The sequence below is a fragment of the Triturus cristatus genome, chromosome 3_1 (genome assembly GCF_964204655.1).
Source record: "Triturus cristatus chromosome 3_1, aTriCri1.1, whole genome shotgun sequence".
Taxonomy (NCBI): Eukaryota; Metazoa; Chordata; class Amphibia; order Caudata; family Salamandridae; genus Triturus; species Triturus cristatus.
Genome location: NC_140583.1, coordinates 367,224,804 through 367,251,454, shown reverse-complemented (window position 1 = coordinate 367,251,454; position 26,651 = coordinate 367,224,804). Strand labels below are relative to the sequence as shown.

General features: G+C 44.9%; 1 protein-coding gene across 1 annotated transcript in view; it reads right to left on the bottom strand.

Moving 5' to 3' along the window:
• Positions 1–25,767, bottom strand: part of DNAAF4 (dynein axonemal assembly factor 4) — a 153,964-nt gene extending 128,197 nt beyond the window's left edge. The window contains exon 1 of the mRNA XM_085646330.1: positions 25,557–25,767. Within this exon, the coding sequence (XP_085502456.1) occupies positions 25,557–25,679 (123 nt within the window). The 5' untranslated portion in view covers positions 25,680–25,767. The remainder of the gene's footprint in view (positions 1–25,556) is intronic.
• Positions 25,768–26,651: the final 884 nt, after the last annotated feature.

The window sequence follows — 26,651 nt, the reverse complement described above, 5'->3', positions numbered from 1 at the left end:
AGCTCGTCGTGTGTGCAGTTTAAACCGCGCATGACACAACACATCCACCCTGCCAACCCTGAAGGTCACGCATCAGCGCGCACCAAAGCAAGCACACAAACAGCTGAATCCGAATAAAGAGATCAGGTGAGGGAGCAACGCCGGGACACCACCGCCTTTCTCCGAGGCACAGCAGAAAATGCCTCGGAGGAAGGGAGTGTCCTTTTCGGATTGGGGGGCGTGTTTTGCTGTTGTCTCCTCCCTGAGACTTCTCGCAAAAACACGCCCCCCGATCCGAAAAGGACGGGGCTTCAACGGAGTGACTGGACCTCTTCTCCAGTGGCTGGCCAGCATTTAAGAGGCCAGCCAATGGAGAACAGGAGAGAAGAGGGGCGGGTGCAAGCCCCTCTTCTCAAAGTCACTCAAACTCATTAAATCTCGGAGCGAGACTGCGCAAGCGCAGCCTTTCGCAGCCGAGACCTAAAAATGGCATGCTGTAAACTGGATCCGCCCGCCGATCCAGCTTTTACCTCATTAAGGTTGCTGCAGTGGATATCAGAGGGCGTCTCCACAGCTGGGAATCTTGGAGCTTTGATTTTTACGCGGCCTCCCAGCTGCGGGAGATGCACCACCCGGAAATTTGGGGCCACAGAGCTCCGAATCACGGAGTCTCAATGTGGAGGCATCCATGGAGGATTGACAAGCCGGATGTGCGAGTGGAGGCCCTTTGGTGGGCTTGAAACGTCTCCGACAGCGGCACACAACTGAGGCACACACTACAAGACCCACAAACCAACGCGGACTCAATTGAGTCGCCCATTGGAGGGCTCATATTTTTAAGTGGGTGGTGTGGCCTCTATGCCAAAATGACTGTCGCGCCTCTGAAGAGTGCAATGAGCACAAAACGCATCTGGCATGAATCGACAGGCATGCTGTAAACTGGATCTGCCCGCCAATCCGGCTTTTACCTCATGAAGGTTGCTGCAGTGGATGTCAGAGTGCGTCTCCACAGGTGGGAACCTTGGAGCTTTGATTATATATATATATATATATATATATAATTAGCAATTACTACTGTGATCAAGAGCTGCGTTCAGCTCGAAATGCGTTGGAGGAGAGAAGCTTAAGTCAATAAATACGAGTTGATTATTCCAGAGCGAGTGCGGCGTATTCTTCATATTTGCTTTGAAATATATATATATATATATATATAAAAAACACAGGTTGCCCTTGAGAGAAGCCACACACTGCGGGGTTACAGCACACCACTCAGCAGGCGGCAGTGAGGTCGACAGAGCGCACACAGTCCAAGCGCCAAACGCGTTTCGAGCTCCCTCGAGCTCTTGATCACTGGCAATATGGAGGCAGGAAACAGTGCTAAGAACAACTTTCTTTATTTATTGCAGAGTCCCACCCAAATGGGCGTTTACATAAAGTGGCATGCTGGTCCTGGTAGTCCAAAAAAATATAGCCACATTCAGACTCCAAAGTTCTTTCACCAAGTGGATACTGTCTCTGCCCCACAAAGAAATAAGCATCCATTTACGGTGGAGCGCGTGTTCACTGTTTTCCGCTGCCTGTACATCTGCGAGCGAGGCCCCCACTGTCCTAACAAGTGCTAGTGTTTGCCAGCACACAGGATCCGCCAAAGGCGTCGGGGCTCCTCGCGGCCGGACCAGCCGCTGTAATACAAAAAACACAGGTTGCCCTTGAGAGAAGCCACACACTGCGGGGTTACAGCACACCACTCAGCAGGCGGCAGTGAGGTCGACAGAGCGCACACAGTCCAAGCGCCAAACGCGTTTCGAGCTCCCTCGAGCTCTTGATCACTGGCAATATGGAGGCAGGAAACAGTGCTAAGAACAACTTTCTTTATTTATTGCAGAGTCCCACCCAAATGGGCGTTTACATAAAGTGGCATGCTGGTCCTGGTAGTCCAAAAAAATATAGCCACATTCAGACTCCAAAGTTCTTTCACCAAGTGGATACTGTCTCTGCCCCACAAAGAAATAAGCATCCATTTACGGTGGAGCGCGTGTTCACTGTTTTCCGCTGCCTGTACATCTGCGAGCGAGGCCCCCACTGTCCTAACAAGTGCTAGTGTTTGCCAGCACACAGGATCCGCCAAAGGCGTCGGGGCTCCTCGCGGCCGGACCAGCCGCTGTAATACAAAAAACACAGGTTGCCCTTGAGAGAAGCCACACACTGCGGGGTTACAGCACACCACTCAGCAGGCGGCAGTGAGGTCGACAGAGCGCACACAGTCCAAGCGCCAAACGCGTTTCGAGCTCCCTCGAGCTCTTGATCACTGGCAATATGGAGGCAGGAAACAGTGCTAAGAACAACTTTCTTTATTTATTGCAGAGTCCCACCCAAATGGGCGTTTACATAAAGTGGCATGCTGGTCCTGGTAGTCCAAAAAAATATAGCCACATTCAGACTCCAAAGTTCTTTCACCAAGTGGATACTGTCTCTGCCCCACAAAGAAATAAGCATCCATTTACGGTGGAGCGCGTGTTCACTGTTTTCCGCTGCCTGTACATCTGCGAGCTAGGCCCCCACTGTCCTAACAAGTGCTAGTGTTTGCCAGCACACAGGATCCGCCAAAGGCGTCGGGGCTCCTCGCGGCCGGACCAGCCGCTGTAATACAAAAAACACAGGTTGCCCTTGAGAGAAGCCACACACTGCGGGGTTACAGCACACCACTCAGCAGGCGGCAGTGAGGTCGACAGAGCGCACACAGTCCAAGCGCCAAACGCGTTTCGAGCTCCCTCGAGCTCTTGATCACTGGCAATATGGAGGCAGGAAACAGTGCTAAGAACAACTTTCTTTATTTATTGCAGAGTCCCACCCAAATGGGCGTTTACATAAAGTGGCATGCTGGTCCTGGTAGTCCAAAAAAATATAGACCTCACTGCCGCCTGCTGAGTGGTGAGTGGTGTGCTGTAACCCCGCAGTGTGTGGCTTCTCTCAAGGGCAACCTGTGTTTTTTGTATTACAGCGGCTGGTCCGGCCGCGAGGAGCCCCGACGCCTTTGGCGGATCCTGTGTGCTGGCAAACACTAGCACTTGTTAGGACAGTGGGGGCCTCGCTCGCAGATGTACAGGCAGCGGAAAACAGTGAACACGCGCTCCACCGTAAATGGATGCTTATTTCTTTGTGGGGCAGAGACAGTATCCACTTGGTGAAAGAACTTTGGAGTCTGAATGTGGCTATATTTTTTTGGACTACCAGGACCAGCATGCCACTTTATGTAAACGCCCATTTGGGTGGGACTCTGCAATAAATAAAGAAAGTTGTTCTTAGCACTGTTTCCTGCCTCCATATTGCCAGTGATCAAGAGCTCGAGGGAGCTCGAAACGCGTTTGGCGCTTGGACTGTGTGCGCTCTGTCGACCTCACTGCCGCCTGCTGAGTGGTGTGCTGTAACCCCGCAGTGTGTGGCTTCTCTCAAGGGCAACCTGTGTTTTTTGTATTACAGCGGCTGGTCCGGCCGCGAGGAGCCCCGACGCCTTTGGCGGATCCTGTGTGCTGGCAAACACTAGCACTTGTTAGGACAGTGGGGGCCTCGCTCGCAGATGTACAGGCAGCGGAAAACAGTGAACACGCGCTCCACCGTAAATGGATGCTTATTTCTTTGTGGGGCAGAGACAGTATCCACTTGGTGAAAGAACTTTGGAGTCTGAATGTGGCTATATTTTTTTGGACTACCAGGACCAGCATGCCACTTTATGTAAACGCCCATTTGGGTGGGACTCTGCAATAAATAAAGAAAGTTGTTCTTAGCACTGTTTCCTGCCTCCATATTGCCAGTGATCAAGAGCTCGAGGGAGCTCGAAACGCGTTTGGCGCTTGGACTGTGTGCGCTCTGTCGACCTCACTGCCGCCTGCTGAGTGGTGTGCTGTAACCCCGCAGTGTGTGGCTTCTCTCAAGGGCAACCTGTGTTTTTTGTATTACAGCGGCTGGTCCGGCCGCGAGGAGCCCCGACGCCTTTGGCGGATCCTGTGTGCTGGCAAACACTAGCACTTGTTAGGACAGTGGGGGCCTCGCTCGCAGATGTACAGGCAGCGGAAAACAGTGAACACGCGCTCCACCGTAAATGGATGCTTATTTCTTTGTGGGGCAGAGACAGTATCCACTTGGTGAAAGAACTTTGGAGTCTGAATGTGGCTATATTTTTTTGGACTACCAGGACCAGCATGCCACTTTATGTAAACGCCCATTTGGGTGGGACTCTGCAATAAATAAAGAAAGTTGTTCTTAGCACTGTTTCCTGCCTCCATATTGCCAGTGATCAAGAGCTCGAGGGAGCTCGAAACGCGTTTGGCGCTTGGACTGTGTGCGCTCTGTCGACCTCACTGCCGCCTGCTGAGTGGTGTGCTGTAACCCCGCAGTGTGTGGCTTCTCTCAAGGGCAACCTGTGTTTTTTGTATTACAGCGGCTGGTCCGGCCGCGAGGAGCCCCGACGCCTTTGGCGGATCCTGTGTGCTGGCAAACACTAGCACTTGTTAGGACAGTGGGGGCCTCGCTCGCAGATGTACAGGCAGCGGAAAACAGTGAACACGCGCTCCACCGTAAATGGATGCTTATTTCTTTGTGGGGCAGAGACAGTATCCACTTGGTGAAAGAACTTTGGAGTCTGAATGTGGCTATATTTTTTTGGACTACCAGGACCAGCATGCCACTTTATGTAAACGCCCATTTGGGTGGGACTCTGCAATAAATAAAGAAAGTTGTTCTTAGCACTGTTTCCTGCCTCCATATTGCCAGTGATCAAGAGCTCGAGGGAGCTCGAAACGCGTTTGGCGCTTGGACTGTGTGCGCTCTGTCGACCTCACTGCCGCCTGCTGAGTGGTGTGCTGTAACCCCGCAGTGTGTGGCTTCTCTCAAGGGCAACCTGTGTTTTTTGTATTACAGCGGCTGGTCCGGCCGCGAGGAGCCCCGACGCCTTTGGCGGATCCTGTGTGCTGGCAAACACTAGCACTTGTTAGGACAGTGGGGGCCTCGCTCGCAGATGTACAGGCAGCGGAAAACAGTGAACACGCGCTCCACCGTAAATGGATGCTTATTTCTTTGTGGGGCAGAGACAGTATCCACTTGGTGAAAGAACTTTGGAGTCTGAATGTGGCTATATTTTTTTGGACTACCAGGACCAGCATGCCACTTTATGTAAACGCCCATTTGGGTGGGACTCTGCAATAAATAAAGAAAGTTGTTCTTAGCACTGTTTCCTGCCTCCATATTGCCAGTGATCAAGAGCTCGAGGGAGCTCGAAACGCGTTTGGCGCTTGGACTGTGTGCGCTCTGTCGACCTCACTGCCGCCTGCTGAGTGGTGTGCTGTAACCCCGCAGTGTGTGGCTTCTCTCAAGGGCAACCTGTGTTTTTTGTATTACAGCGGCTGGTCCGGCCGCGAGGAGCCCCGACGCCTTTGGCGGATCCTGTGTGCTGGCAAACACTAGCACTTGTTAGGACAGTGGGGGCCTCGCTCGCAGATGTACAGGCAGCGGAAAACAGTGAACACGCGCTCCACCGTAAATGGATGCTTATTTCTTTGTGGGGCAGAGACAGTATCCACTTGGTGAAAGAACTTTGGAGTCTGAATGTGGCTATATTTTTTTGGACTACCAGGACCAGCATGCCACTTTATGTAAACGCCCATTTGGGTGGGACTCTGCAATAAATAAAGAAAGTTGTTCTTAGCACTGTTTCCTGCCTCCATATTGCCAGTGATCAAGAGCTCGAGGGAGCTCGAAACGCGTTTGGCGCTTGGACTGTGTGCGCTCTGTCGACCTCACTGCCGCCTGCTGAGTGGGGTGCTGTAACCCCGCAGTGTGTGGCTTCTCTCAAGGGCAACCTGTGTTTTTTGTATTACAGCGGCTGGTCCGGCCGCGAGGAGCCCCGACGCCTTTGGCGGATCCTGTGTGCTGGCAAACACTAGCACTTGTTAGGACAGTGGGGGCCTCGCTCGCAGATGTACAGGCAGCGGAAAACAGTGAACACGCGCTCCACCGTAAATGGATGCTTATTTCTTTGTGGGGCAGAGACAGTATCCACTTGGTGAAAGAACTTTGGAGTCTGAATGTGGCTATATTTTTTTGGACTACCAGGACCAGCATGCCACTTTATGTAAACGCCCATTTGGGTGGGACTCTGCAATAAATAAAGAAAGTTGTTCTTAGCACTGTTTCCTGCCTCCATATTGCCAGTGATCAAGAGCTCGAGGGAGCTCGAAACGCGTTTGGCGCTTGGACTGTGTGCGCTCTGTCGACCTCACTGCCGCCTGCTGAGTGGTGTGCTGTAACCCCGCAGTGTGTGGCTTCTCTCAAGGGCAACCTGTGTTTTTTGTATTACAGCGGCTGGTCCGGCCGCGAGGAGCCCCGACGCCTTTGGCGGATCCTGTGTGCTGGCAAACACTAGCACTTGTTAGGACAGTGGGGGCCTCGCTCGCAGATGTACAGGCAGCGGAAAACAGTGAACACGCGCTCCACCGTAAATGGATGCTTATTTCTTTGTGGGGCAGAGACAGTATCCACTTGGTGAAAGAACTTTGGAGTCTGAATGTGGCTATATTTTTTTGGACTACCAGGACCAGCATGCCACTTTATGTAAACGCCCATTTGGGTGGGACTCTGCAATAAATAAAGAAAGTTGTTCTTAGCACTGTTTCCTGCCTCCATATTGCCAGTGATCAAGAGCTCGAGGGAGCTCGAAACGCGTTTGGCGCTTGGACTGTGTGCGCTCTGTCGACCTCACTGCCGCCTGCTGAGTGGTGTGCTGTAACCCCGCAGTGTGTGGCTTCTCTCAAGGGCAACCTGTGTTTTTTGTATTACAGCGGCTGGTCCGGCCGCGAGGAGCCCCGACGCCTTTGGCGGATCCTGTGTGCTGGCAAACACTAGCACTTGTTAGGACAGTGGGGGCCTCGCTCGCAGATGTACAGGCAGCGGAAAACAGTGAACACGCGCTCCACCGTAAATGGATGCTTATTTCTTTGTGGGGCAGAGACAGTATCCACTTGGTGAAAGAACTTTGGAGTCTGAATGTGGCTATATTTTTTTGGACTACCAGGACCAGCATGCCACTTTATGTAAACGCCCATTTGGGTGGGACTCTGCAATAAATAAAGAAAGTTGTTCTTAGCACTGTTTCCTGCCTCCATATTGCCAGTGATCAAGAGCTCGAGGGAGCTCGAAACGCGTTTGGCGCTTGGACTGTGTGCGCTCTGTCGACCTCACTGCCGCCTGCTGAGTGGTGTGCTGTAACCCCGCAGTGTGTGGCTTCTCTCAAGGGCAACCTGTGTTTTTTATATATATATATATATATATATATATATATATATGAAGAGAGAACGCCTTCAGGTAACCAAATCCTTGGCAAAAGACGAAGCGTACCCAATGTAATTTTGTGCCAGCGTTTATTTAGTGCCCAACACCAATGCCGCCATTACGCGTTTCAGCCCTCGTGGGGCCTTGATCACATATATATATATATATATATATATATATATATACATACATATATATATATGAACGAAGTTCGCCGCCAACAATAGCCTCACACGGACCAAAGGACGAAGAGCGGACCACCAAGAGTCAGTGCAAATCCAATTTTATTTCGTGCCAAGCAAGTCCGCCATTACGCGTTTCGACCCCCACTCGGGTCTTGATCACATGACGCATTGCGTAATCAAAAAGCGACATTTAAAGTGATAAGTGCAAGGATGTGACGACACAAAGTCAAAGTGCAAGTGTATAGTAACTGAAAAGTTACTTAAAGCAGCGTATAACATTCAATGCATGTGCAAACTTAACGCATTAAAACACAGTCAATAAATATATAAAAATGTATAAATATATAAATATGCTGGCAAATGCTAAAACAATTGTTGTAAAATCTCAGTATGTTAAAAAAAGCAACATGTATGGTTGGTTCTGTGGTTGGCAAAATTACTCCATAGACATGGCAGATAAAGACAACATAGCAATTAAAATCTAGTATGATGTGCCAATTGGTTTTGCATACAGCTAAAATTGCCTACTCATATTCCGTAAATGTGTCTATCTGCATCTTTGTTACTATCAACCACAATGATTTTTTTATTTGTAAATGCGTACATTCTTCTATGCTGCTTTATATGCTATGCAATCATGCCCAAGTGAGCCTTCTTGTACTTGTGTCTATCATACAATATCCCAATATTGAAATCACTTAGTCGATCTTAAATATGTGCAAATAAGTGCAAAAAAGTAATAAACTAAAAAAATATGAAAAAAAAGGGGAACAAATCCCTATACAAAAACATTGAAGTATTTTGGGAGGAGATGAGCCTATACATTCAAATTCAAGTTCAAAGAAAATAATAATTTACATTGTGATTCATATGTACAAAAAGCAGCTGATATAAACATACAGTATAAATGTGAGCCCACATTTAATTTTGAAGTCCAACCTTGCAGAATTCTCAGAGACATGTGTGGAAATCTTCGCTGGCATTCAATCCCAAAGGATGTTTCGTATCCAGCTCTAAAATGTAACGGGTTTCAAGTAGGCGCAATTTGGCCTCTCGATTACCCCCACGTTTAAGTGGTAATATTGTATCAATTACATAATACTGGAGATGAATGGGATTGCTATCATGTTTCTGCTCAAAATGCCTAGCGACTGGGTAAGCCTGATCTTTGCTATTGATTGCTCTTATGTGCTGGAGTATTCTCTTATGGGCCGGAAGTTTAGTACTCCCAATATATTTCAGCCCACAGGGACACTCCAGCACATAAACAGCAAATTCCGTTTTGCATGTTAGCCTCTTGTTGCTTTGATAATGCTAATTATATATATATATATATATATATATATATATATATATATATATATATATATATATATATATATATATATATATATATATATATAAAAATTCAATGATCCTGGATCCCTTGAAGCATACTCCACAAGTCACACAGGTACAGACCACAAAAGTGCGCCGTAGAAAGTTTAAACGTGCTTAATTTATTCTTCCATTTGTCAGCATGACGCGTTTCTGCTGTGAACTCACAGCCTTGATCACATGACCCCCCGGTGAAGCACCTGATTTATATACTGTGACAGATTGGATAATCAGAGCTGCGTGACGGTTAGTGCAAGGAGCTAAACAAAATACTTACAATTAGACAAGTAAATGTTTAAAATTCATAAATATATAAATAACATAATAAATACATTATCACTGTTAAATATATAAAAAGTGAAAAAATACAAAATGTATAAAAACCCATTAAGTAAAAAAAGAGACTAATCTTTTTTTTGCATAAGCAGTTTTAGTAGACAGCCTAAATCTGGAGTCTAATTGTGGTCAAGTGACCTGAATTAATGCTCCTACATATGAATTGTCCTATTGCACTGTCCCAGTCACGCATATAAATAAAGTGCTAGTGCTAAAATCCAAAATTATTTAAACAAACTATTAAATTGAAAAATCAATAATGATATTAAAATTCATATCATATCCAATTTGTCCCTTGAATAAAAGGAAGAAAAATAGTGGCAAATAAGATTCATATAATGCATGATTGTGCAAATTATATATCTAAATGCTTAAATCACCAATTTCCTCGATTCAGAGCAAATGTACTACCCATTAAGATCAAAAAATACGATCATAATGATTATGATAAAAATCATCTCATAAAGATTCATACGATAAATAAAATCATCAAAAATCGTGTAAAACATGACTGACCTGAGCCCCCTTCAGAAAATATTTGGTAATCAATTAACAATGCAGTGTAAAACATGCCTAAATGCATCTGATAAAATCAAAACACATAATCCATATTTAACCCATCAAAGAACTATAAAAAGTTATGGAGATCTTCCCCTGTATTCAGTCCTTTAGGGATTCTTGTATCTAATAGAAGAATGTATTTGAACTCCAATTGCCTTAACTGTTTTTCTCTGTTTCCGCCCCTCAAATTCTTTTGTACAGAGTCAATGACAAAGTAACATAGATCATTTAGGTTTTTGTTGTGCACCAATTTAAAATGTCGTGCTACTGGGTAACTATCGTCTGCATTGACTATTGCTCTAAGGTGTTGAAGGATGCGATTAAAAACTTGTAATTTAGTGCTTCCCACGTACTTCATTTTACAAGTGCATTCCAATACATACACTGCATAGTCTGTACGGCATGTCAGAGGCTTCTGAATTTTGATAGGGTTGTTGTCAAATACACTGCAATATTCTGTAGTATTCTTGCCAAATTTGCAGGCCCTGCAAGAAATACATTTACGGAAACCTGTTTTCGTGGATAACCAGTTGCTAGGGATAATTACCTCAGGGCTAGACTTAACCAGAGCATCCCTCATCGAGGGAGCTCTTCTAAAGGTGATCAGAGGTTTATCAGGCAAAAGAGGGGCCAAAGTAATGTCTGTTTTTAACAAAGGCCAATGTTTAGTTAAAATACCTCTTATTTTCCTCTCTTCTACATTGAACGTAGTTATTAGCCTAGTTCCATCTTGATCATCTCTAAGCACACCATCTGGGTTTTTTCTTTTGGATTGAGCAACAGTATTAAGACATTCCTCTCTGGTATGGTTATTGGCTTTAGTTCTGGCCAATTCTAGCTCTTTCATATTATATCCACGGGCAAGAAATCTGTTGAGGGACTCAAGTTGGCATTTTTCTAGGTCAGAGTTTGAACTGCAAATTCTGCGCATACGCAAAAATTCACCGTATGGGATGCTTTTAATAAGATGGCCAGGGTGGGCACTGCTAGCATGTAAAATCGCATTTCCCGCTGTTTTCTTTCTATGCAATTTAGTTTGAATAACTTTATTGTCAATGTAAATTTCAACATCTAGAAATTGGACAGAGGATTTACTAATATCGGCAGTGAATTGTAAATTCAAACTATTGATGTTAATCATGTTGAGAAAAGATTTAGCCGATTCAGGGGTACCTTTCCAAATTAAACATATGTCGTCTATGAACCTCCAAAATCTTATTATATTGGAGTCAAAGATTAGTTTATGGGTTCCTCTGAGGACATGCTCCTCCCACCACCCAACATGGAGACATGCATAGGTTGGGGAAAAGCATGCCCCCATCGCAACTCCTCTCTGTTGCCGGTAAATCTCTTTGTTGAAAAGAAAATAGTTATTCTCTAGGCAGATTTGTATCATTCGTAATATCATACCATTATGTTGACTAAATTCAATGTTACGCTTATCTAAAAAGTATTTTACAGCTGTTAAACCATCAGCATGATGAATGCTAGTATATAAAGTACAAATATCCATGACCACCAGTACATAGTCCTCTTCCCAAGTTACTTCATTCAATTTAGACAAGAAGTGTCCAGTGTCTTTGATGAAAGAGGGAAGGTTTTCTACTGATTCATGCAGAAAATGGTCCACATACTTGGACATAGGTTCCAGGAGGCTTTTTTGAGCTGAAATAATGGGCCGTCCTGGTACTGGTGTAGACTGTTTATGAATCTTAGGTATAAAGTAAAGTGTGGGAGTAACCGGAAAGTCATTTTTAAGGAAGCTGAATTCTTGCTTGCTTAATAAACCTTCCCTCTTCCATTGGTTAAGCTCTTTGAAGACAAACTCCTTGAGGTTTTTGATGTCATTAAATGATCCTTTACTATAGCAGTTTATGTCCTCCAAATGACGTTTCGCCTCTTCCATATAGAGAGTGCGCGGCCAAATGACGATATTGCCACCTTTATCTGCTTTGTTAATGATGAGATTAGAGTTACTCCTTAATTTTTTCATCAACTTAGCATATTGCTTTTCCATGTATTTGTATCTTTTATGTTTTCTTGATGATACAGTATGCAATGTTTTCAGATCTTCTATTACTATGTCGTTGAAACTGTCAATAACATCTTTTGGCATAAGAGGTATAAATGTGGAGGCTGGTTTAAAATGACTATAGCATGGAAGGTTGTTGGTTATACCCATTGATGCCAATTCTTCCTGCGTTGAACCAGTACCACTTTCTTCATTCCTGGATAATGCATGTACTGTTTTGAGCATGCTGGTGTCTGCTACTTGGAATTTGCTCCTAGGGCGCTCTTTCATAGTTATAGTTGATGCTTGATCTTGTATTCTGTTTAATTTAAAATACTTTTTCAATTTCAACTTCCGGATAAATTTAAAAACATCTATACGGGTTTGAACATAATTAAAGGTGTTACGTGGGCAGAATGACAGGCCCAGGGATAGGAGTTGAGATTCAGCTTCAGTGAGTATCGTATCAGACAGATTGACCACAGTGTTATCAGGGGACATAGTCATTGACTTCATGTTTACCATTTCTTTCCCCTGCCTCTCTTGGCGAAGCCTCGCCCTCTTACATTTCCGCCTCTGTTTGCGGCATTCGTTGTTCCTCCTGCGTCTTTGTTCTGTTGTTGTTGCTGTGTTCTTGGCCGCAGAGTTTGGCGTCTGTCCTCTATTAAAAAACCCAACTCTTCTGAGGGTGAATATTTTGTCGATAGATGGGTTTGAGCAATTGATTCACCATCCTCTGATTCATTGCTGCTTATATATATATATACATAATTAGCAATTACTACCGTGATCAAGAGCTGCGTTCAGCTCGAAATGCGTAGGAGGAGAGAAGCTTAAGTCAATAAGTACGAGTTGATTATTCCAGAGCGAGTGCGGCGTATTCTTCATATTTGCTTTGAAATATATATATATATATTTACTTCCAACATTGATAAAACCTCTGTCGAGTTTTTAGACACTAAGATCATGATTGTCGATAACCAGATTGAGACATCCCTGCATAGAAAACCCACTGCTGGCAACTCAATTTTACACGCCAGCAGTGCTCATCCATTACACCTCATTAAAAGTATCCCCTACGGGGAACTCCTCCGCATTAAACGCATTTGTAGTACGTCGGAGGAGAGGGCCAAATGCTCAGAAGAGGCAATGAGCAGGATGATGCAAAGAGGCTATACTGAGAGGACTCTCACGGAAGCCTACAAAAAAGTTGAATCTATTCCCAGAGATACATTGTTAAAGGACAAATCTGTCAACATTAGTGCTGACAATGTAGTCAAGGGACTAGACAATATAATGACAGATGCACCTCGTCTTATTACAACTTTTAACAAGCAGCATCACAAAATCAGGGCCATTGTCAATAAGAATTGGCCGATCTTGCTTACTGATGGTGTTTTGGCCCCAACATTACCTTCTAAACCAGTACTTACGTTCAGGAGGGCTAAAACCATGAGAGAGGAACTCATGAGGCCTAGTACTCCAAGCCCTGTTAGTAGTTCATGGCTCAAACCTAAAAATGGATTCTTTAAATGCACCAGTTGCAGGGCTTGTAAATTCGGCCAAAACACCACTCAATATTCAGTTCCGTTCAGTCCTAACACCAGACAAATCAAGGGCCATTTTACCTGCAGATCTGATTTTGTGGTATACGTTCTTTACTGTACATGTGGGTTGAATTACATAGAGAGCACCAAACTGCAAGCCCATGTCAGAATTTTACAACATTTGAGGGCAATTGTGAACAATGACCTCAGCTACCCTGTAGCGCGACATTTTAAAAAACAACATAATAATGATCTCAGTTGCCTAAAATACTTTGTTATCGACAGTATTCCTGCACAACGGAGAGGGGGCAACAGAGAGAAATTACTCAGACAGCTCGAAACCAAATACATACTCGAGTTTGATAGCAAAGTACCTACAGGGCTAAACAACACTGAGGACTTGCACAATTTCATTTAAGTTCTTGCAGTTTGTACCATACTATACTCCCCCAAGCCTTAACAGATAACCGAAGATAACTTAGTGTCAATTCATGCCATGATATTTTATTCGTTGTCTCTTGTTAGGGGTATTTTTATTGCTCTGTCCAGTTTCTTAATCCTTATCCTCATGACTTTTAATGGTATTTGTACAGGTTTTTTTCCTATGAGTACTTTACAAGAGAACTCTGGTTTTGCCGTCTGTAGTAATTCGTTGTTTTCTTCTTTTTTATTTCCTTACATAAAGGTAATAATCTTCCTTTTTCTGATGGTGGCAGTTTCCGGTTCCTCAAGTTGATGACCTACTCAGTTAGGCTTTTATTATCTTTGCCAACTATTCTCCATGTGAGATCATCCCAACTGGATCTGCCCAATTTATTGTCTCGTCACATGAATGGTCAGGTGGACTGTTGAATGTAAAATTTAAGATTTAAATTTTGAACATTTGTACTGGTTCATTATGTACATTATTATTATATAAACATATACGTTTTTTATTTCTCCTCCTTTCTCCTTTTTCCTTTTCCTACCCTATTATTATTTGCACTCTTTTCACTTTCGATAAAATTCTAAGGATGCATACATATGTATATGATTTCAACCGTATCCTGGGCCTTTCCGATCAGTTTTTTCTCTCGATTTCCCTGCCACATAATGGAGAGTTATATTTGTTTGATTTATGTACTGATGAACTGCATGAATTAGGCTCATTATGTAGTTACTATGTGCACATATTATGTATTTTGTATTTTACACCATTATTGCGTATTTTGCACAATTACATTTTTTTTTTTTTTTTTTTGTTTTTTTTTTAAAAACCTTTATTCGTGCATCTCAGAAGAACAAATACGGGCCTACAACCGTCAGGCCGGCCACGTTACAGTGAAGCACTAATACCCACATTACAGCCCCCGTGCGTCAACGGTCAGGATTAACAGCGAGTTAGGAGTCACATACTGGGAATAGCTTTGACACCCGGGGAAGGAGCGGTGAAGGTTAATTTTAAGTTTTTTAGATAATTTTATCAAAGAAAAAAAAAAAAGTCAGTAAAGGATAAGAACAAAGGAGATTCGAGTCCGCAAAATAGCTTCACCACACGGGAGAGCAGCAACATCAGTAAAAACATCAATGGAAGTAAAATCTCAAGCAGTGAGGCGGTGCAGAGAAATAACAGGATAGTCACATGAGCAAGTACGCACCCCTCCAAAGTCGCCCCCACTCGATCCACCCCACACCCGGACCCCGAATCGGAGAAAGTAGAGCGCAGAGACATAGAAGAAGAAAGGCCCATAGAACTAATTAAGAACAGAGAGTATTACCCCCCCACCCTACACCAATGCGGAGGCTACGGCCTACCCCCCCCCCAGCATAGTGCCTGTCGCCCAAGGAACCCGAAATATAGAGAAGAGAGAAAGTAGGAATAGAGTAAAGAAATGAAGAAAACAGAAAAGAAGGCGGGGAGGAGCCCACGGGACACCAGAGCGCCCCAAACCATCAGCCAGTTATGGCCTCCACACACTGAGAGCCCACTACGCCAAAAAACGGCATGCGAAGATACCATGGCACCACTTGTTTAAGCAAAGGGACACAAGTCGCGACGAGCGCGCACAAAACATACATACAGTTCCAGTCCCAGGCCAGCCCGTCCATGAACCATGGCGATAGAAGTCAGTCTAGCCCTGGCCCGATCGCGGGCTTGGGATTAAACCAGCCCCTACATGAAGGCCCCGTGTCCCGAGCAGACAAAGACAAGATGGCCGCTTGTGAGAGGATGGTGAAGTAGGATCACGAAATGGCCGCCGACCATCGATTGAGGTCCCTCTTTGCACCACATAACATCCAAACCTGGCAAGTGAAGTACAGGAGATCCACAACAAGGAAGCAGTAGGCCACCGCGGACGGTTCCCCGAAGCCGTTAGGTATCGCTCAGCAGGATATTCTTGCGGATGCGGTGAGGCAGGCAACAATGAAGCAGGCAGCCATGACCAGGGGGACAAAGTATCCGCAGTTGAAGTGGAGAGCGGTAGACCCCGGGTGCCGGGAACGCCAGTTGAAGGCACCAGTGTAGCACAATCATACACCGCCGTTGCGTCCCCGCAAGAGGACAAAAGCACCGGGAGACCCACGCCCTGTGGATGACAAACAGAGCGCTCACGACCCGCAGCCGACAGTATGGGGTCAAACCGCTCACTCAGCGCCTGCAGGCCAGCGCACATCTGTAGTTGAAAGTCCCGCAGGACAGCCAGAACGGAGCCGCATGTCAGCGGAAGCTGGGCCCCCACATCGGCAGCGATCCGGGACGGCACCGCGGAGCTGGTGTCCGGAAGAGGGAGGGCGAAGTGGGCGGCGGGCGAGACCGGAGTATCACCCCCCAGCCGCGGGCAGGCACTCAACACCATGTTTCGCCGCTGTACGTTGCAATGGCCCCGGGGGGGGGGGGTCGCGGCAAGGAGTCAATTCCCCTCAGGTCTACGCCGCAACAGGAAAGGCCGACAGTCGCTTCTCTTCCCGCAGGTTACCCTTCGCCGCCGGCTAGGCAATAGGTGAAGAGGGCAGCAGCCTCTCACAGCGCGGCCCTCAGAGCGGGGCAGGAGACCCACCGCACCGGGGCCCACCCCACAGCTCCAGCCCCTCAGGCACAGGGTGCAGAAGGTGTCCAGCCGGCCCTCCCCGGGCTCATCCGGCAACGATCTGTGGTGCGGGGAGAGATCGGGACCGCGGGGCCCCGGTTAGCGCTAGCTGGTCCGGTGACTGCGGAGCTTCCAGGGGGCCGGCAAAGGCCAGAATGGCGCCGGGTTTCAGTGCAGAGGACAAAAGCACCCAGAACTCGGGCATCCGGGCGGGCTGAGACTCCGGGAAAGCGACAGCGCGGTCAGCGCGTCTTCGCACACGTCGCGCCTCGAGAATCGGCGAGGATGGGCATCAGGATAGTAGTCCGAGGCCACGGGCCGACGGAGCCGGGCGCTCAAGCGTCCGCTCCGGTCGCCATCCCGGCTCCCCCCCCCACAGCGTGCGATCTTGATGAGTGGAATACAGTCATTACAGCTACATAAATTGTTTGCACATTGTTTTTCCCCTTTATCAGTCTCCTCTCCACCATGTTTCACCAGCCCTGGTTCCCGGCGTTGATCCTCCGAGGCTGGCCGAGTTTCACTCCCGCCGCCTGTCTCTGTGGCCGGTGCCCCGCCCCGGTGTGTATCCCCCCCCAGCAGTTTCTTTCATGCAGTTTACCGGCTTGTTGACTCGTCTGCCGGGTGCCTGGTCTTTGTGTGTATCGGATCTCCGTCAGGGCGCGGGTCCGACGTAGGGCCGCGACCCGCCTCCCTGCTGGCAACTCGTCCGCCCGATCCGTAGCGTAGCGTGGGTGTATATTTAAACCGGTCTCTCTGGTGTAGGTTGCTCCTGGGCCTCAGTGTTTTCGGCGTCTCACGGCCCTTCTCGCGGTTGCAGGCTGTTCTGCTCATCAGGCGCCGCGTTGTCTCACGGGAGTCTCCGGCTTCCGATCAACATGTAGGCCTCGGTCATCTCACTCGGTGCCGTTATGCCCTAAGTTTACGTAGCGTTCTCTAGTTAACGGTGGTGCTAGCCGCTATCTTCCGGCGTCCTTTCCCGGTTCTTAAAGTCGCCGTGATGCCGGATTTATTTCAGGATTGTCAGGGAGAGACGCTGGCGGTCGCGGAGCTCTCCTAGGCAGCGGCCATCGCTGTCGGCTGCAAGCCACGCCCCCCACAATTACATTTTGAATGTAAATTTTGCACTTTAAATGCTATAAATTGCACTAGAAAATCTGCGTATTTGCACAACCTACAATTGCACTTTAGAACTAGTTTGCTTTAGTGTTCATTGTATATGTCTCAAACATGCTCCAAGAATTATAATGGCATAAACTAGATAATAGTCAAAGACAACACAGTGGATCTTTGTTTTTACAAGCCCGGGACACATTGATTGCAAATGTATTTGCATACTTTGTATCAACTCCATTTACCATGTATTTATTTCTTCTATGTTTAGTATCACTAGCATCACAAGATCATAGAGTGCTCAATATATAAGGACAATAGAAATGGCAGTTACTTTGTGTGATCAAGGCCATCTTGTGGCCGAAACGCGTAATGGCGTGCTGTGTGGGTGCTGACATTCATTAAAATCCTATGAAGCACGAGCTGGTGTCCGTGTGCTTTCTTCCTCGCCGTTAGGAAGTGGGAGACAGCGTTTGGACTTGATATATATATATATATACACACACCTACTGGTAGTTATAGTTAGGATCTAGTTTCCATAGGAAAAGCATCTTTTGGCATTCCCATATCTTTTGCACTGATTGACGAATCACCAAATTTTCCAAATAAAGTGTTCCGGTGATTCTAGTTGTGCATGGAAAGTTTCAGGGCGATCCGTCAAGCAGAGAAAAGAAGGGCCTAAGACAGTGTATTTGCAATGTTAAATCCCCATGGAGATTTTGAACACGACTACAGCCCAAACCGCTGGACGGAATGATACCAAATTTGGCAGAAAGGTAGCTCTTGGTCCAGAAAGAGCCCTTTTTAGGTCGAACCTGGGCAGCGCATGCACTGCTCTGCGAGCCATGCTGTACTGGAGTACTGAATGGAAGCCCGGCCCACTCGTACTCCACTTGGGTAGATATTTTGTGCCAAACTTTGGACTCTTTTTGGATAAAAGGGCAGGTGCGGTTCCGCTGTGGCCCAGTCACTGACACTCACACACCCACTGACAGACCCACTCAGACACTGATACCCCCACTCAGACACACACCCACTTACAGACCTACTCAGACACTCTGACATGCACTCATAGAACCACTCAGACACTCATGCACCCACTTACAGAGCCACTCAGACACTCTCACAGCCGCTCACATAACCATTCAGACACTCATGCACCTACTCACATGTTCATACTTTATTAATGTTTAGACAGAGTCTTTAAAACATACATTCTTTAAAATCAATAACATTTATATATTATAAATACACTATATAAATACCAATTCATCACACTTCAACTAAAATCACCGGACACCTAAGCACATTAGGATGCTAAGCCAAACATATTTAGGAAATGTAGCCAATGCGCAAGCCACATTAAAGAATTCCATTCTTAGCAAAAGTGCAAGTACATCACTTCGACAATTTATATTATACTTTTCAAAAACAGGTTTTAAAATTGAACAACATGGCCTATATAAATGACGACAATCAATTAAAACATGGACAGTGAAGTTTTGAAAAGGTATTCCATATGTGCAGTTAATCTCTTGATCAAGTAGTAATTCAAATTTCTCTGCTGTTACATTTAGTGCTACCCTGAATTTTAATAGTACTAATCGTAACCGGGCATCTGGTAGTGCAGATAAGTACGGAAATACATTCATAGTCCCCCATGAATCTACCATATATTTTGCGGAGTGTCTATTCCTTACATACTTCAAGTCTGCCAGCCTAGATTCTTTTTTACAGGCTATTTTTAATTCTGTTTTAGAAAGTGAGGCCTCAGCTATTTTTAATTCTAATTTTAGAGTTCCTGTGATGGCTCCCAATCTTTTCTTTACCTTCTAAGCCCACTGTAATTCACTTCTTGCTATTTCAGTAACACAGCAGGCTGAAATCTCCTGCGTATTTGGGACCAAAAACGCAAAGTTGATTTATAGGCTAAGAAGTTCCAGGCCTGCAAATTTCCTTCTAATCTTATCGCCTGGGACATTGCAGCTTTGGCGAGGGCTAACAATCTTTTGAAACATTTGCTTTCAGACTCACTCACAGACCCACTCAGACACTCATGCACCCACTTACAGAACCACTCAAACTCTCTCAGAGGCACTCTCAGACCTACTCAGACTCATGCACCAACTCACAAACCTACTCACAGACCCACTCATGCACTTACTCACAGACTGACACACACTCATGGAGGCACTCGCAAACTTACATTGACACTTACGCACCCACTCAGACACCCTCTCACAGCCCCACTTAGACACTCAAGCACCTACTTACACTCCCAGTGAGACACTTATGCAGCTACTCACAGAGCCACTTGGGCACACACACACACCCATTGACACACTCACTCCCACAAACACCCACTGGGTCACTCATGCACTCACTCAAACACTCACTCCCAAAGGTTAACGTTTGGAAATAAAATTTTAAAAAAACCCTAGTAATTAACTGAAAAAAACAAGGTTACAGGGCCCCTATAGTTAGGAAATAACATTTAAAAAATCTTCATAATTGACTAAAAAAACAAAGTTTACAGGGATGTTGTAGTTATAGGCTCAGATTTCACTCATACAAAACCAGTGAAAGTTGCCTGAGCTAACTAGAACTTATGCCTCCACAATGCACTGCACATGACCTCACATATTACATTACTCATGACATGGTCATTGACACATTGACATCACTGATGACATCTCAAATGACATCTTACCATTAGTAAACTAAGAGGCAAGATAGCTGTCACGAGAACCCTGTTTGTAGACCAGTTTATTATAGAGCAATATTATTGTCTATTTAATCAAACACAATAGGTTTCGTACAGCTGATGTTCTGAACTCACACTTTAAAGTACTTTCATGTGTGATTGATTATGAAGAAAAAGTCATTTTATTGAAATAAAATATTTACCTAAGATCATACAATTTAGGTGGGGCAACCACAATTTATTCAGGGTTTATTGGGTTCACTTTGTACAAATCAACCACTAAATGGGTATCTATTTTCCTCTCCTTCTCATGGCAATGCTTTTTTTTTTTACCTCTTTGTGTATTTTTGTGTAGTTTGTACACAACGGGAACTCGACCTGAAGGTATTCAAGCATCCTTGACTCGATACTGGTTCCTCAGTACCAGGTTCCCCAGTTCGAAAGTCTGCAGCTCTGGCCATAAAGTCACATTCTTAATGGGTTTGCAGGAAGAAGCCAGATGAAAGCTCAGCTCTTTATGGTCTTGCGGTTCCAATAGGACCCCCAGCTGAACAAAAAGTTATGCGCATGCCTGGATCAAGCTTACAGAGGCACGCCCACCTCTAATAATTGAATGAACTATGCTCTAGACCGGCGCATATAAGCCGGTCTCACCCGCTAGGAAAAGATTATGAACACGCACACATTAAGCGCTGTGCAATCACAGCCTCAGTGCTGCATCTGTTCAAAACAAGGCTGGCACTGCACTAAATATCGTGCATTACAAGTTACATATCGACCGGAGTTAAAGTCTGAAAGCAAACTCAGGCAGCTGTGGGGTGTCAGACAATTGATCAAAGAACAGAACAAGACCTCAAAACAGTGATGCAGTCCCTCATCCTCTCCAGACTAGATTACTGAATTACCCTTCTCCATAGGCATTCCCAAAGTTCATGTAGGGCCACTGAGAGCAACACTATATGCAGCAGAGTGCTTCGAGTTGGGTTTCAATAAATGTAACCACATTTCCCCAGCCCTGCTAACCCTCCAATGGCTTCCCATTGAAGCTCGGGTCTAATTCAAAACCTCCTGATTTACCCACAAAATGCTGAACTCCTCTTCACCCTCCTATCTAAGTGAGCAACTGAAAATCTTTGGCCAGGGCCAGACTGGGAACAGCAATCAGCCCAGGCAGATTGCTGCTCGACCGGCCCTGGAAGCGGAGGTGGATTTGGAGGGGGGTGCTGCTAAAAAGCACTGTTCCCGCTTTTGTTAAAGGGAGCCAATATTGCAGCTCCCCCCACACACACACAACCACAAAACCGTCCCCAACCCGTCCGGCCCACCGGGGAAATACCCGGTGCCCACTACAGCCAGCCCTGTCTCTGAAGCAAATAGGAATGCCAGAAATGCCCAATACCTGCTCCTGGAAACCTCCACCTTCAGTTGAGAATGGTACATGACTTTGGCGGGTGAGGGTTATTTTAAGAAAACTGAAAAACTAATTATCCCATCGATAAAACAGTTACTTTGATCACAAGTGGACATTTTTTGGTTATCTACCTGGTGACAAATGAAAACAAGGCAGTACTAAGGAGGAACTAACAAGCCTATTTACGAATCAGAAGCCATCATTAACAAAGGACAATGATACAAGCCAATGACAAATATGGGCGGAGAGTGGGTGCTGCTTCAAGCCCATACTTCAATACAGCATGGCTCGCAGAGCATGACATCCTGATGTGTTATTACATAATCACTATCATTTACTAAACAGGCCACACTCTCCGCTACAAGTGATTCCCAAGGCAAAAACAATAGAGTGAGATGATAGATCCACCATATCCAACACCCAAGTCTAAGTAGAAACATGGGAGCCATGGGGAAAAAAGCAGAGCTAATTAGAGACAAGGAAAGGATAACAATACATATTCTCATTCAACTCACCTATTTATCACACAACAATCTGCAGGAGATCACGTACACCCCCTCCCCCACCCACTAATGACGACAACTAACTCTTATTCATTTAATCCACCGCAAAGAAACTGGAGAGAATGAATGGAATGGCTATGTTAAACACAAAAAATAATCTCAATAGTCTACCACTAACTTTGGGTTCCAACGCAGAGTGCTGCCCAGCCTAAAGCACTTCAACACCTTGTCAGGGGTAGTAAGCACTATATAAATGCAATTTACAACTACAAACCAATATACCCATGCATTATCTAGGTGTAGGATATTTTAGTTCACTTACTTCACCGATCTATCATACTTGATTATTTCAATTCAGGTTCAAATAAGACAAAGAGGTCATTCCAAAAATATTTCTAAGCACTATCAAGATACATTCAAGACTTACTCCTATTAAAGACACTGCACTTTCATGTTGCTTTGTTGTTTGTACCTTAAGAATCACTTGTAGCTGATAAAGGTTGCATGTTTACTAAATAATATTTAATATGTATTCAAGGTCTGACACTGGTTCTAAACCTATGAGTTCAATACTTTATAGACAAAGGACGTCCTGTACGTACTCTGCTGAGTGGAAAGCAGCTGCATTGAATGTTGGTCCTGAAAAGGTGACATAATGAGATCAGTAGCCACTGAAACATGTATCAACGGCTAATTTTAGGGTCATCGGACTGGGACCAGGATTGTGCAACAAATCCAACAAACTTCATGCACACTGTAATCTAGGGACTGTTGTTTTATTTAGAGATAAGAGTGAATATGAATGTGTAAATCAGTGGTATCAGAGACATAGGGGCACAATATATTTGAAAAATAAAATTTGTAAATCAATTTTGATGATTAGAGATTTGTCTTATATCTGATGAATTGTGTGTTAATAAAATGTTTTGAAGGTGTGTTAAATAGAAGAAATATAAGTTATAAAACAATGTAATGCAGTATGTGTCATAGATTGTGTGACGTTTAGCAAAGATATAAGAAATAACGGTCGAGTAGGAGTTTTCTTAGTTCTATATCTCAATTGTCCTGGCATTAGTTCAATCTTGTTTGGACTATGCCAATGCCTGCTATATGGAGCTCCTAAACAAACGTTTTTGATGCCTGCACTTCATGCAAAACACAATATCTTATTTGATCACTAACACTTTCTGAAGTTAACATATCTCGCCTGTCCTCCAACAAATATCCTGGTTATTTATTAGAAAGGGTATCTTGATTAAGGCCCTGATTGTCACACATTGCGTAATCCATGGCTGCACACCTCAATTTCTGTCCTCTAAATTAAACACTCATGTATTGCTTCTGTTTCTTTCTAGGTGGCCTTTTCTGTTAATCATCCAATAAGCTCACACCAAAACTTGTGGAGATAAACCCTTTCCTGTGGGCACAGCCAAGAAGTTCGGTGAACTACCCAACAAACTTCGCTCCTCCTCAGCCATTTTTTCTTTAGAAACTTTTAAACACATTTTATTAGTATTTTCAGCCATAAACGACCCGAAGAGCCTGATCAACACATGTACAGATTGATGCATATTAATATGGCATTATAGTCTATATTAGTACAAATCAAGAACAAAACAGTAGCCAACTAAACAACTAAGTATGAAGTGTTGGTATCATATGCACCCGCTGCCACCCTCCCGTGCCCAGATTTCTTCAGATGATTGTATATCATATAGCAGTGTAGTAAGCCAGTATCTCTCTCTGGGTTCATCTCCTGGATCTGATGCCGCGGAAGTCAGCGGTATCAGTGGAATGCCACGATATGCGGCCCACCGCTGCCAGATCTTTGGATGTTTCAAAAGACCTATCTTTTTAACCTCTCAGGTTAATATTGCTTACCCTTCCCTCTCTGTTTTAGCTTTTCTCAAACTTTTAAAAAACACTTGTTTCTATTGCCATTTTATAAAACACACAACAAAATTGAAAAACCACCAGAGTGGTCACGGATACAGTGGTGCATGCACCCTCGAGATGGGAGAAAAGTATTCACCTCCCTCTCGTAACGTACCCTCAGGTTACTGTATTTAGATTTGCTGGTCCCAATGTCCTGCTTTACGCGGACATTCATAGGTCTTCAGTGGCCCCTGTATGCCTCCCAGGAACTCCATATTTTTCCCCATTTCTTAGGATAGCCTCTGTTTTCGTATACTATTTTTTTCAACCAGTATGCACCAGTCCATCTCTTAACTCCATTCTTCAAGTATTGGCAATATCCGCACTCCCCATTTATGAGCAATGTTTTGTTTTGCCACTATAAGGCCTAGTACAATACAGATTTTTCTGTATCTCAAGGCCAGTTCTTCGTCGCATATATTGAGTAGCTTTTCTCAAACTTAGTGGCAAGATATTTCTGTGAAAGTGCTCTTAACAAATACAAAAATAGAAATAGAAATAAAAAACTGAATATACACTGAAACTGATCATCTGATTTGCAAATACAACTTTTTCCTTAAATGGAGATTTGCAATCCGTGGTTATTCTTTTTAAACTGTTGTTTTTGTTAAGCAAGCCTTTCTGGGCAGGATCCACGCAACTCACAATAAGGCCGAAATGCATCACAAGAACATCCATCAGCAGTGCTTATAGACCATATCACTGTAACTATTTGCTTTGCAGCGGTTCTATTGCCATTTTTTCTTGGTTCTGTAGGGATGCCTGATGTGCACAAACCCGCTTTGCCCTCGAGATCGTCAGTACATTAACCACTACCTCCACTGTTTGGGTTGTAAGCAAGTAAACACCACCAAGTTCTGCATAACAACAGGTACACGCACACCCTGGGGGCTGTGTTGTATACATATTCAAACAATATTGCATTAGAGATAGGTGCTACAACTGTAAACTGACTTTGCCTGCTCCATAAAAGTTACTGAAGTGGTTATAATATGGGGATGTTCTTAACAAGTAACCTGCAACACACAGGCTCTTTCAACTCCAAGTGTACCAGAAGGAATCAAAAGCCACCATTTTCGAAGGACAATGATACAAGCCAATGATAAATATGGACGGAGAGTGGGCGGGGCTACAAGTCCATACTCCAATACAGCATGGCTCGCAGCGCATGCGCTGCCCAGGCTCGACCTAAAAATGTATACAACTCGTCACAACGTTCTGTTATACCGTCGGATGAATTTGAGCGTGCCAAACTTCACGATGAGAGCTTTAGAACAGGCAGCGCTTTCAAAAGGCGTTGTTTTAGTTCATTAGGGGAACCACATTTAACTGCCAGGACGCTGTTAGACTAGCATCTGTCCTAAGTCTCTCTAACCCTCTGCTCTTGGTCCCTGTCTTTCACTTGCCTGTGACCACTTATTCCTCGGGTGGTACAGTATGCCTCATCTCTTCTGTCTGCGACTGTGCATGGCTGCTTGCGTACTACAGCAGCGAGACTCTCACCTTCAGGTATTCCTCGGTGCATACGACGTCGGCTTTGCCTGCTCTGACGCCTTTTAGGGGCACAGATATATAAACCACAGAATCAGTCTGCTCCCACGAGTGATCTTTCACGGCCAACGGCATCTCGAGACACTCAGCGCAGCTTACACTCCGTTGCTAAGCACGCTTTCTTCTGTTACTAACGAGAGCTACCCCGTTTCCGGTTTACTCTAGTTGTGCTTCCGGGCCTACCGCTAATAGATTGGACATTTTAGAAAAGTGAAGGAGTTTGAACTCGAGAACTCTGGCTCGTTATGTAGAGTTCAAGCGAACTACACGACCCTGTGCTGGAAATTAGAAAAATGTACTGCAGGAACCAATTAACCGGGAGCCACGGTGTGGCAGTGGAAAGGGAGTGAAGTCATGAAGAAGAGGATGTGGTCAGTCGGCTAGACTGCCGACTTTGGTGGTGGAATCCAGGGTTCTAACCTCGGGGTCGCGTCCACATCCTGTGATTCTGGGCAAATCACTTAATCTCCCCGTGCCTGAATGTGTAGCGTAACCGGTGCTCATGTAAAGCGCTCAAATATCTTCGGGTCGAGTTCGCGCTATATAAAATCTGCAACAAAAATGAAAAACGAGTTTGGCTGTCCAACTACACATTATTTCTTGGAAAATTCGGCACAAAGAAATTGGCAACAAGAACACACGTGATAATAAATCTGTTCTAGATTAATCAGTCACAAAGAGACTGCCCTTTGAAATATCGCACCTGCTGCAAAGATCTTTGTGTAGGGATAGTAACGGTTAGATAACTCTGGTGGTTATTGCACTTCCACCAAAATCTGTATTTGTCTAGTCGCAGTTTTGACTCAAACTGACATGGAGGATTGATGTTGCAACTGCAACGCACACTGTTTAACATGCAGATTCCAGATTTGTATTTTGTATAGATAGCTCAGTGAGTTACTGCTTTTGTCTCAGAGATCCTTCTGTTACTCGTAGTTTGTAAGTTGAAGTCCTTCTAACATCGCGAAGTGAGCTATTAGTCATTAACCCCGCATTTTCACACTAAAACTTATTGTCATGCATTCTAGAGCTTTATGACCACCACAA